Source organism: Stenella coeruleoalba (assembly GCF_951394435.1).
Source record: "Stenella coeruleoalba genome assembly, chromosome: 1".
Lineage (NCBI taxonomy): Eukaryota > Metazoa > Chordata > Mammalia > Artiodactyla > Delphinidae > Stenella > Stenella coeruleoalba.
Window position 1 is genome coordinate 138,642,774 of NC_137169.1, and position 12,987 is coordinate 138,655,760.

The 12,987-nt window shown below is 38.9% G+C and overlaps 1 protein-coding gene across 7 annotated transcripts in view; it reads right to left on the bottom strand.

Moving 5' to 3' along the window:
• ESRRG (estrogen related receptor gamma) overlaps positions 1 to 12,987 on the bottom strand; it is a 588,258-nt gene that overhangs the window by 48,430 nt on the left and 526,841 nt on the right. For all 7 annotated transcript variants that reach the window (XM_079934775.1, XM_079934777.1, XM_079934776.1 and 4 more), the window contains 2 exons: positions 11,897 to 12,007; positions 8,115 to 8,276 (listed from right to left, as the gene is read on the bottom strand). In XM_079934775.1, coding sequence (XP_079790901.1) covers positions 8,115 to 8,276; positions 11,897 to 12,007 — 273 coding nt within the window. The remainder of the gene's footprint in view (positions 1 to 8,114; positions 8,277 to 11,896; positions 12,008 to 12,987) is intronic.

The window sequence follows — 12,987 nt, forward strand, 5'->3', positions numbered from 1 at the left end:
TGCTAAAAGGAGCTTAGGGCAACTATTAATCAATATATCCAGAGTGCCAAAGCCAAGGCCACGATAGACATGCATTCATTTGGAGATTGGCTGAGGCAGAGCAAGGGGGACGCAGGGGAAAACGTGTGACCAGCCCACGGGAGGGAGGTGGGATTAGGGATGGAGAGAGGGTCAAAGAGGAGCAGAGGGAGAAACAAAACACGCCAGCATCACGTTTAAACTTCTCCCTCCAATTCTTCTTTTAGAGGTGGAAAAATATTTTAACAAGCCATTTAAGCATACATGGGTTATGCTAATTAAATCAGCTTCCATATAGAATTCTTTTCACAAGACACAGAAGTCTTTCTCTCTTGAACTCATCAAGTAGCCTCGAGAAGAACCTAAAAGTCAGAAGTAACAGCTCTATGAACAAACAGAATTCCAGAACAGAAAGATATGAGTTGGGCCAGGTCTGTGGGATGTCAATATTTTGATAACCCTCAGGTAGAGTGCAGGCTTGTTCAGGCTTCTGATATATATAGTGAACCGAATGACGAGACTCATCCTGTCACCTTATCATTCAAAAGAGTTTCGCGATTACAATTACTTGCCTGAAAATGATACCATCTTTTAGGACTTGATGAATAGAGAAATCTTCAACCCAGTGAATCTGAACAGAATTGGGGAGGAAGAGCCTTCAATTTTAGCAACTAATCATTTAAAAACTTTTCCAACCATTCAGCTGAGTAGCTACACAGTGATCACCTTGTTTCATTAAAATTTGTGATCAGGGATATAAAGGGCACACTATCAATCAAACATCTTGATTTTTATTGATTTTAAAGGTGTGTCATACATTTCCTCTTTGATTCAATTCTCCCTTCATTTTATAAATGTAGAGACAATATTTAAAGACAGGGCAAATATGTTCCATTTGCCTAAACTTGTATGAAAGGCAGGTAGGTAATCTGGAACAAATGACAAAAAATGTACGGGGAAGTAGAGGAGGATAGGGGAGAAAGACCTACTGAAGCTACTGGTAAAAAGTCATTTAAGTTAAATATTCCATGGCTCAAGTAACACTACTAACAGTGTGAATCAAACTTCCTGACTCTAGGGGACAATAAGAATTAAACAACTGAATTGTTATGGACGTCAAGTAAAAGTTCGTGAAAGTGCTTTGTAAACAATAATAAACTCTACCAATGTTAGTTGTTTTTGTATTGAAAGCTTAATCCCACAAAAAAGATGACCACATAACAATGCACATACGTATGCACAGATATTTATGCAGACACAGATCCATGATTCAGGGTGAAGATCAGGTCACCTGTAGCTTGAATAAGCCCCACAGTACCTAGCATAGTATTAGGTCCATAGCAGACACTCAAATACTTAAATTGTATTCATGACTGCTATGAAATCATGATTCCTCGCTGATCAGAGGTACACAATGGCATGACGACGAATGGATGGCAGATATATTTGGGGGATACCTAGGAATGGACCAGAATACTGGAACAGAGCTTACGTGAGCACAGGTAATTCAGCATGGTGATGGCACTGTGCATCAGGTCACAAACAATGGCACTGAGTGGTGTGGAGAGGTCTTTGTGAGCATCTTTAATAACATTTGGGGGTGTCTCTTGAACCAGGTCTCTGTCTGGGAAACCTCAAACCTTCTTTGTTGGTCTTTCTCCTTTCTAGCAAGGGAGCTGCAGAAAATGAACAAGCCTGTAGGGGATCTTTCAGATTAGTTTTTTCACAACATAGTTTTCAACTTGTTCCTTTCTCCATATCACAACTGTGACTTCAGAAACTGATAAACGTTCAGTTATTTCAGGTGTGGCTGAGGAGGACGAACCTGACCATCTAGAAGCTGATGGTCTTGTTCGCCTAGGACAGAGTGATGGCAATATCCATTCAGTGACCCTCTTGGTTAAATAACCTTTCCCTCCCTTTCTATTATAACGGATGTTTTTTCTGAATATTTTTTGAAATAGCTCTTATGAATACTAACTTTTTGGATCACTTGGCTCTAATTACAATAAAATGACAATCTATGCACAGTCTCTTAGGCACTAAAATGAACACTGAATATTTTACGTCTTTAGATCATTCTTGATAATTTGCAAATTAATTATGCATATGTGTATAATTTGCATGTGTGTTTTTTTTCCTCATCTGATTTTCACAATATAACTCATGGCCAGACCAATTACATAACTTACAAAATATTACTCAACTATATACAGCTCAGGTTTTCTGATTTTACTTTCAGAATTATTCTACCTTTTATAAACCACAACTACCGGTACACAGGTATACAACTCCCAGGTACATTAAACATAACTTCCAACTATCTGATAATTGAATATAGTTGTAATTTAAATAGTCTTACTAAGTGCCAAGGCATTGGATCTTAAATTTAAAATTTCTCCACTTGGGGCTTCCCTGGTGGCACAGTGGTTGAGAGTCCGCCTGCTGATGCAGGGGACACGGGTTCGTGCCCCGGTCCGGGAAGATCCCACACGCCACGGAGCGGCTGGGCCCGTGAGCCATGGCCACTGAGCCTGCGCGTCCGGAGCCTGTGCTCCGCAACGGGAGAAGCCATGGCAGTGAGAGGCCCGCGTACCGCAAAAAAAAAAAAAAAAAAAAAATTTCTCCACTTAACTAAAAGACTCAATGACTCCACAGTTCTGAAATCATTAAGTTACATGTATATAAGAAAAATTAATCCTGAGAAAAGAGCTGTAATCACTTTAATTCACTTGTAGCAAAGTAGAAATTACAACTACGCGTAAATTCAGTTATACCATGGGGTGGAGGGTGGAGCCTCAGAGCCAATTAATAGTTTTGTGCTGTGCATATTTTTAATCAACTAATCAATAGTACATTTTTCAAGTGCCAATGATATAGAAACGAAACAGCATATTAGGTCCTTTTTATATATAACATAACTCTCTTAGTTAACTATGCCGTTTCCTGCATGTGAAACCATAATCACATGCACACACATGAAAACTTACCTGGTGTTACAAATGGAAACATAATCTTACAGTAATTATTTCCACCACAATTTTTTGTGCTTTTTCACACGTCATAATCATGTAATGGTGCCAGCAGTTTAACATAAATAATGGGCAGTTAAAAAACAAAACCTTCACAACTTCGCCTGGGGAATGATACAATCTAAAAAATTGATCTCTACGTAAAATGCATTAGAACAATAAATATATCTTTAAACAGTATCATTAGTCATAAATATTAGTTCAAAACATTCTTGGGTATTCTCTCACAAAATTTATATCCTAATATAGAAATAGTTTATCCATGTTCTTTAGAGATTTCTGTCATTTATAGAAAATTCTAAGTACTTCTGTCGAGAACACTAGAAAAAGCCAACTCGCTGAGCAAGTTTTAATACATTTTCCTAAGTGAACGTTTTAGAAAAAATGTTTCAGAATAAATGGAGAATACTGGTTTCTATACTTTAGACTTCTGTTTCTTACATGAATAACTATACATAAAGACTGTTTTATCACATCTCTTCCTAGTGTGGTTTTCTTTTTGAGCTTAATAGTTCCTGCCTTCATTTGGTATGAAGAAAAACTATAGTTTTTTGTGGGTTTTTTCCTGTTTTAAAAATGTCACTAAGAGGCTCCAAACTTGAATGGAGTCCTCCTTCTTCAGCAGGTAACTGTTCGATCTGTCATGTCAAAAATAAACAAGCCCACCTGATAATCTGCCATACTTGATAAAGGAAAAAACAACTTCTAAAATACATTCATTCACTGAATTGTTCAAATACCTTTCTCTTAAAGTCATTCGTCTGGCGAGATCCATAAATATATTTAAGCCACTTATATAGGTCAGCTAATATGGGTGATGCTTTTTTAAGCACCATCTGACGAAGCACATTCTGCATTTTGCTAACAAAGTTACAGTACAAAATAATATTTTAATCAACCACAAAGAACAATAATAGATCTGACTGCTGGGCTGATAATCGTCTTATCACACCCTGTGAAACCTAGCTCTAATATGTGACGGAGCCGCCATTACTTGGCAGCCCATTCTAAAAAAGGCCAACAATGGAGAGAGAATGAAGTGGAGTGTGCAGGACCTCCGTATCTACATAAAAGAGATTAGAGGCGACAGCGGTCCATTTTACAGCTCAATCATATTGTGTTAGCGTGCGCTTATCCGAGCGCGGACGAAATTGAAAGAGAAATAAAAAAGAGTCAGGCAGATAGGAACCAGAAAAGCGAGGCATGAGCAATTTCCAAGGATATAAAAGGATGCTAATGGTGGGGCCCTGTCATTCTTTAAAAGGGCTATTAGGGCACCATCATCTGTTCTGGTGCCCTTATGCTCCTTCAACTAAAGTCAAGCATTTTCTAAAGCCCTTGTGATCTTTTTGCTTCTAGAGATAAAGTATGGTCATGTTTCCGAACAACACACTTTTCCATTTATGTGATTTATTAAAGTAAGTCAACTAATTCTATTTACTGATTAAAAAAACCCCACTCCCTATGTATTCTTCTTCAATATTTTCTTTTGTTGAATTTGTCACTTTTTTATGTAGCAAAAGCAAGTATACAAAAGTATCTTCCCAGGAGTGCAGAAAGGCTACTGATCTGATCTTGTATGCTAAACTTAATTTTTAAAAAGTGTGTGTGTGTGTGTGTGTGTATGTGTGATTCCACAAACTGAGAGCAGCACAAAGAGAGCAAAGGCTTGGATTTTAGTATATTTAAAAAAAAAGATTTCACTTTAGTTTTAACAGAAGCATTAAAAAACAAACAAACAATTTTGAACTGAAGATTAAGATGTGAAATTTCCGTTCTGATTTGGCTTTAATTCCAGCTCTGACCCAGTTATGAGGACTAGGTCATGGTATCAAAAACACATTTTTACTTTTATCAAGGCAGAAATGAGACTTTAACTTTTATATTCTCTTTGGCTTTACCCCCTCCCCATCCCATGCTCCATGTTGCTGCCGTGCCCAGGCTCCCTGAACCCGGCTATATAGACCAGCACGCTGGTATCACAGCATCTTTTACTTCTACCTCCGAACACTGCATGGCACACTTACTGTTATGAAACTTAAAGGCATTTCAGTGAATTCGTGTTTTGCTAATCCCTCTCTGAAAAGCCAAGATACTCCTTGCAGTCATTTAAAACACCCTCCGGGTATCACGAAAAACAGAGCTGTGAATCATCATTGCACAGTAACCTCCTCTGGCATTTGCTGGGGAGAGAGAATAACGTCAGCCCCTACCAATTCTAAGCCTCAGCTTAAGATTGAACACATAATCGTATAGCAATTGTTTCCACCACTGGAAATGCTGTTACTCATAGTTATTTAAAGTTACTGTCTTCACAAAGGTCACCAGAGCCCCTTTACTGTGACAAGTTCCTCTGTAAGCTGACATTTCTACTTAGATACACAACTGGACCCACAAATTTATCACTGACTTTTCCTTTCCAGAGAGCAGCAGCAGGAGTTGACGACTTTTCTTGATCGTTATTATGGAATGTCTGTACGATAACAGAATATGGGCTTAACAAATTTCTTAATTCAGGGAGAACTTGGGCAGAATTCGTGGCCTCTCCCGTTGCGGAGCACAGGCTCCGGACGCGCAGGCTCAGCGGCCATGGCTCACGGGCCCAGCCGCTCCACGGCATGTGGGATCCTCCTGGACCGGGGCACGAACCCGTGTCCCCTGCATCGGCAGGCGGACTCTCAACCACTGCGCCACCAGGGAAGCCCTGTGCAAGTGTTTTTACCTCTCTCTGCCCCAGATCTCCCTATCTTTGAATTAAGGATAATAATATCTGATTCCTGGGTTAGAACAATGGGTCTCAACCGGGAAAGGGGGGCATGATTTTGCCCCCCAAGAGGACATCTGGCAATGTGTGAAGACATTTTTGTTTGTTACAACTCAAGGATGCTAATAGGTAGAAACCAAGGATGTTGCTAAATACCCTACAAGGAACAGGACAGGCCCCATAACAAAAGATTATCTGGTTCCAAACATCAATTGCATCAAGACTGAGAAACCCCGGGTTAGAATAATGCTATTTTAAACCTGTGAGTATGTATGTCTATGTACCTGTGTGTGTGGATAAATGTAAATGATATAATATATATTGATTATTTTTAAAAGTATCTGTGGACACTTCAACAAATCTTAGTTTTGTTTCTTTCTAAAACCCTTCATCACACTTTCCTTCCAGAAAAGTTTTCATACACTGTTTAGGTAAATTCTGGTTGTTTCCACCGCTACAACTTCCAATGTCTCACCACCTTTCAGCATATTCTATTTCGTTTTTTTTGCTTTTTCTAAAAACCTTATAGATATGATTACAATCCAAATGCAAATCAGCTATCCACACAATCAAATTCTCATCTTTCTTTTAGATGCAGTGACCCTTGTGGAGGTATCTTCTAAAGAATACACTCCAGCTCACCTATTTAACTAGTTTTGACTTAATTGGGGGTGCTTTATTAGCAAACAGTGTAAGACAAAGTAGCCGGTATAATACAGAGTGATGTTTAAATTAGTTTACAATTTGCTTGGCCTCATCTAGAACTGCAGTGAACAAAGCCATTCAGAAATGTCAGCTGTGTTCCCAAGCACTGTAACAAATTGTCGCCTGAACGCTGCACACCTAATGACTTCAAATTAGCTTCACTGCGATATCGCCTGACAGTTCGTTACGACTGTTAGCAACATAGCTGGCGTATCATGACCAATAAATTGGTTTCAGTGTGGGCTGGGAAAGGGACTTCCATCAATTTGATTAAAGAAATTACTGTAGCATTCAAAGCATAAAGACAAACTAGTTTAAGGAGACAGAAATAAGTACACTGTACCAGAGAAACACGGCTCATCGTCCAAAAATTTGTTTGTAAACTATTTGAAGATCAAAGCTCAAACAAACAATAATCCAAGTAGACTACTAAAATTCTTAAACCTTGTGATCAGGTATATGTTCACTGATCTAAGGACAGGCCTGGAGAGAAAAATAATTGGATACTTTAAAATACTACTTTTGGGACTTCCCTGGGGGCGCAGTGGATAAGACTCTGCACTCCCAATGCAGGGGGCCCGGGTTCGATCCCTGGTCAGGGAACTAGATCCCACATGCATGCTGCAACTAAGAGTTCACATGCCACAACTAAGGAGCCCGCCTGCCACAACTAAGACACAGCACAATCAAATAAATATTTTTTTAAAACCTGAAATACTACTCTTAAGTCACCATATGAGAATATTTACAATGTCAATTTAACATTTCTTTTCATAATTTATGTATAAATTCATGGTAAATATCTAATTGTAAACCAAAGCAATATGCAAATATGAAAAACAATTCAGTATAAATCGCCACTATGAACAACAAAATAAGTGATTTTTAAAAGGAAAAAAGGTATCTAGACTACTCCTGACAAAAACTTTTTTTTATTACGATATTATAGCTTTATTTAGGGTTTAGGAAGCTAAGATAGAGTAAGTTCGGGAAGTTGTCCCATTGGCAGGCCAGGCAGGACTTATACCCAGGCTGTCTGCCTTAAAGCCCCCAATTCATAAACATTTATTTAAAGTGAAAAGAAAAAACAGAAGTATTTCCTTAGGAGAAAACTCGGACTTTTTAAAAGAATAAAGAAATATTTTAACAAGTTATATTCTCTTTATCTTAGGTTGGCAATAGTACCTTCATATGCGAAAAAATAATTAACAAGCATTCAAGATGGTACAGTTATAAAAACAGCATATGATTCTATTAGGACCAAGAAAGCACTAAATTAAGTATGACAAAAACAAATGTAAAGGTTTAAAAAAATCCTAATGAACAGGAATTGCCTGGTGGTCCAGTGGTTAAGACTCTGTGTTTTCACTGCCGATGGTTTGGGTTCAATCCCTGCTCGGGGAACTAAGTTCTCACAAGCCGTGCAGTGTGGCCAAGAACAATAAATTAATTTAAAAAATACAAATAAAAAAGCAAATTAAAATAAATAAATAAAAATTAAAAATCCTAATGAGAAAATTGTGAATTTGCCTAAATCAACATATAAAGCTTAGGGAATTAATTGCAAACTTTCTTTTTCATTTCAGAAAAGGTACCTGGAATATGCTTTGCCCATCCAATGATAACCACCAATTCTCGATCGGCCAAGTCGCACAGTGTAGTGAGGGCTTTGATGTCACTGTCGGGAACAGTAGGGTCAGGCATGGCATAGATCTTCTCCGGTTCAGCCACCAATAAATGTGAGACAATCTTGTTATCTGCAGAATCAGACCAGAGCACTACAAGATCACTAGTAGCATCATCCCTCTTTCGCACGTTCTAAACTAGGTGGTGTTTTGAGCAAAAACAAAAAACAACAAAAACACCCCACGAACACCTATAATCAACCCCAAATATTCCATTTACGGTTCAACATATATACATTAAACAGTGTTCTGGAAAACCCATAGCAGTTGTAATAGTTCTTTGTTTCTTCCTGGCTTTATCTGCCTTTGCTGGAATGAAGCATCTGTCCTGTAATGAAATTTTTTATAGCAAACAGATAAGAGAAGTTAGAGGCTTTCTGGGTCTGCTCTTTGATTCTTAAGTGGGATCTGGGGAAGCAGATTAAATAGCATACAACAGCTTTAAAATAAATATCCACATAAGCCATTGAAATATAGAACATAATGCAGGAGGCAAAGAACTCCTACTGCCCGTAGACATAATGGGCATGAAAGTCATTAACTGTCCTAATTCCTTTAAAGAGGAGCAAAGGTCAGAGCCCTTCTGCCGGGGTGAATTACTGACTGTATAACTCTGTCTCTGTGGGATGCATTCAATACAAACGACTTGCCTTTCTCCCCCTCCCCACACACCCGGCCCATCTTCCAAATACAGCCAATGTCAGTTTCCAGAAAAATACTCCAACTTAAATGTGACTGTATTTCCTCTTTGGAGCGTCTAATACTTTAATCCTCTATTTTCATCTGTTGTCTTTAGTTCATTCTCTGGTTCAGATTTATCTGTCTGAAATTTGTGATATATGTTTTTAAAATCCTTCGTAAAATAAACACTAGAGACAAATGGAAAGCATCACATCAAATGTGTTTTATCGCTCAGGGCCATGTGAGAGTTTATGGAAGGGGTTATAAAGCCTTGCTAACAGAATGATTTTTCTTGTTGGCCCCACTTTCAATTTCTACATGTAGCTTTAGATTGGATACTTTCTTCTAAGTGAGGAAATACAAATAGGTAAGAATAAACTCAGATATTTCAATGTCTGTGTCCTATTACTCTAGAAAACTAGGGTATTAAATGCGATCTGTGTGAGCCAAGTCAAAGGTTCCTCTATGTTTACTAGACCATTTGCCTTTCCCTATACATTTTTAACTCAAAACGAACAGACTTCATATACCTTAGAATTGAAAACGTAGTTCTTTTTTTGTCTGCTGTAACAACGTAACAAGGATACTTATCCAGGCTACAATTTGTAATTTTTCTGATAGAGTTTAAAATTTTTACTACTATGACCGCCACATGAATTCTGTTCACTTCAAATTATCAACAGATAACCATTCAATGGCAGTAATATTCAATTATTATCAAATTAAAAATACAGATTTGGGAGGAAGTATTCCCAAATATCGTATTTTCTAGAAAAGAAATTAAAATCAAATTTTTTTTTTTAATTTGTAGGATCTGAAGAGAAGGACATTTGTTTCTCATATATGCTATCGAAACAACACCCTGTTTTTTAGCTACGCTTGGAAAAGCTTCCACTTTCACTGCTCTGACAATGCAGCGAAACCTGTCAGCAACTACTAGATCCTCAGGATTAGAAGAAAATGCAGTAATAAAGGGTACAAAAATGTAATGGAAGGAAATCGTGATTCGAGTTCTTTTAGTACAGGGAAAATGCAACCTGTTTCACCCAAGCCACTGGATACTTGACTGGAGGGGGTCAAAGAAATTCGGTGGAAGCTTAGAAATTCCTATCATTCAGAAGATGGAATAGCCGGCAGCACTGTTTCTAGGTGAATCTTATTTAATGTTTCCCTAATTAGAATCAATAGAACCCAATTTTCATTCTTGGGCTTCTGTAGTACACAAACAATCAGTCAGGCTCCAGAAATCTCCCCCAGCCACTTTCTGAGCAAAGCCCATGCCTGGTCTCTTGACATTTATCTGACAGGATCTGAAAATTAAGTTTTATAAATGTTTGTTACCAAAATACACTAATTGGATAGACTAAGGAAAATGAACACAGAGGCCTTAAGATAATTAGTAATGATTTATTAGGAGTCCTCTTTCATCTCAGACAAATGGAGCTCACTGAAACTGCTGTCATCTTCTTAAAGGTACTTGACAAGACTCTTCCCAATTTCTCAGGTTTACGCCGAAAACCATAGATGTTTCTTTATCCATCCTGTGGACTTACGAGTGGGCTCGTGCTCATTTTTCTCTCGGTAGAGGATATCATCAATGGTGTCAGTCGACTTCATATAAAATGAATGAGAAATGCCCAGTCTGGATATTAGTGAATCCAGGAAAACGAAACCTCTAATGAAATTAAGCATTAGTGTTTATTGCACTTTATTGTATTATCAGAAAGTTTTTTTATTCTAATGTGCAAAATCTGCTTAATGCAGTCCTAGATTGTGTTTGCAGAATGCCAGACAGCTTATGCAGGCTGAGGAGATGCCAGATTGGACAATTGAAGGTATAATCAACATAATGTTTTTTGGAAAGGCAAGAGGAAACCATGCCATATGTTCACTTAAGCTTCAATTTTATGTAAAACTGGTTGTTTTTCCTTTGACATAGCTAAAATGTCCTTTCATTTACAGTTCAGGGTCTGTTTTATGTATTTAACAGATGCCCATATGCTCACACGGATGATGCACAGCAGCGACCCCTCCTGGAGAATCCGAATGAGAAGAGGACACTTTTTCTCTTCCCTCGAAGGCAGATCAAAAACTACCCATGTCCTTTCTAGAACTGCTATAGCGGCAACTTCCTCTGGTGAGGGCTGGTTGTGTCTTCTCAGACAGAGACAGCTAAATGTGCGAACTGTTTCCACCAAAGCACTTTCAGTGCCTCGTGTAAACTCTATGCATAAACATCCTAAAATGTTAGCTCTTTTGCACTACAGCCATGAACTGATCTTTCAGAAACTGGAACACAGTTAACTGCCTCAATCTATATTCTAGCTCTTTTTAGCTAATGACAAAGAGAATGGCGTTTGCATTTTAGCTACATACCTACCATTGTTTCAAATTGCAGCCAGGCATTATCAAACCATGGGCTTTTAAAAAACAATTCATAATGCCCATAAGGGCATCTGAAATGGAACCACCAACCTATGCTTGTTATCAGTAGGGCCCATCCTTGTTTTAATCTGTTGCTAGCTAGTGTGTTAACCATCTATAGCTCTAAATTAATGAGGCTCCTAATGTATTTTCATTGGGAGGTTGAACAAACTCATTTAGCTAGTGGAAACTACAAAAATCACTTTCTTGTGAAATCTGAAACTAACAGCTCCAATGAACTAATGATCATGGTACGATCCATTTTATGTACCTCTGAAAATAAAGATAACCCGTAAATGTAAAATTCGCACTACATAAGCTATGCCTTGGTATGCTTATGCTTCCACAAAATGACTAGGTGAAAAAAAGGTAGAGGGGGAGAAAACCACAGGAAAAAAAGATAATTAGCTGAGTTGCTGTTGCTCTTCAAAGGCAATCCTTGGGCATAAAGCCACATCTCCCCACCCCCGCCAACAAAGAGAAGTCTCGTTGGAGTCAGTAGGAATGGGCATGCCAGAAGTGATGTACCTAGAGCCAGCTGGGAGGATGTTGTGTGCTGGAAAGCCAGACATGTCTGCTGTACTTACATGGCTTTTTGGCTGGCTGAACCAACTGAGGGTTCAGGTATGGGCTGTTCTCCGCATCTATTCTGCGCTTGTACTTCTGCCGACCTCCACGTACTCTGTCAAGACGCACTCCTGTGGGGAAAGACAGGCACTTCCTTACTGTTGAGGTAACTACCTTTGAGACCAATCAAATACATAGAGACTATCATCCATGGGCGCTAGGTAAACAGAGAGTAGATTGCAGAAGGGTCCAGGGGAAGCAGAGGAACGTAGAAAAGTGACGGCTGAACCAAGACTGGCACAGGTTGGAAACCAAACCTGGCAGAGATGACCAAGCTGAGAGACATTTATGCAAGGCCATCAGAGTCACCTACATACCAAAGGAAAGGCACCTTTCCTTGAGAATTAATACAAAGAAACTGGAATTTGGTGCTAACACGGTTTCTCAAATTAAAGATGTTGGCAACGTGTATCCTCTTCATCAGTCACCCCTGAAAGCTCAATGTGTGGGCTTGAGTAGATCAGTAGACCCAGAGCTGTTCAATCCACGCCGGTCTATCAGAGGACTCCACATGGACCTGTGGAACTGAACTGAGTTGAAAACCCCTACATGTTGTAGAGAGCTGGAACCCTACTACACAAGATGAGACGCGAGGATCGTCCCATGTTCTAAGTCAACACGTCTCAGAAGGAGCATGTTCTTTACATTTTGGCACAAGTTTGTATTTTCCTTCAAATGAGAGAAAACTGAGAGCAGGTTTGGACTGAATGCAGGTTAGAAGGAGGAGATTCCTGAAAGAATTCAGGAGGCTAGGATGGCAAAGGAGGGATTTGTTAGGAGGGCAGGGATGAAGCGTGAAGCTAGAAAGTAGGCAAAAGTAGACTGGCATTTAGTAATACTTTTTCCCCATGAGTGATGGACTGGGTCAAGATTCAGGGAGGTATTGCTGGCAGTGGATCTATAAAATTAGGGAAAGGGGCAAAACGGAAAGAAAGGGATTAAAAAGAAAGGAATGTTTCATTTACATGGGGCAGTGGGGAGGGGCGCTTGTTAATAACGTGGTTTCCAGTCTGTAATTGTAAAGTTTAGGATAGAAACATATAAATCTTTA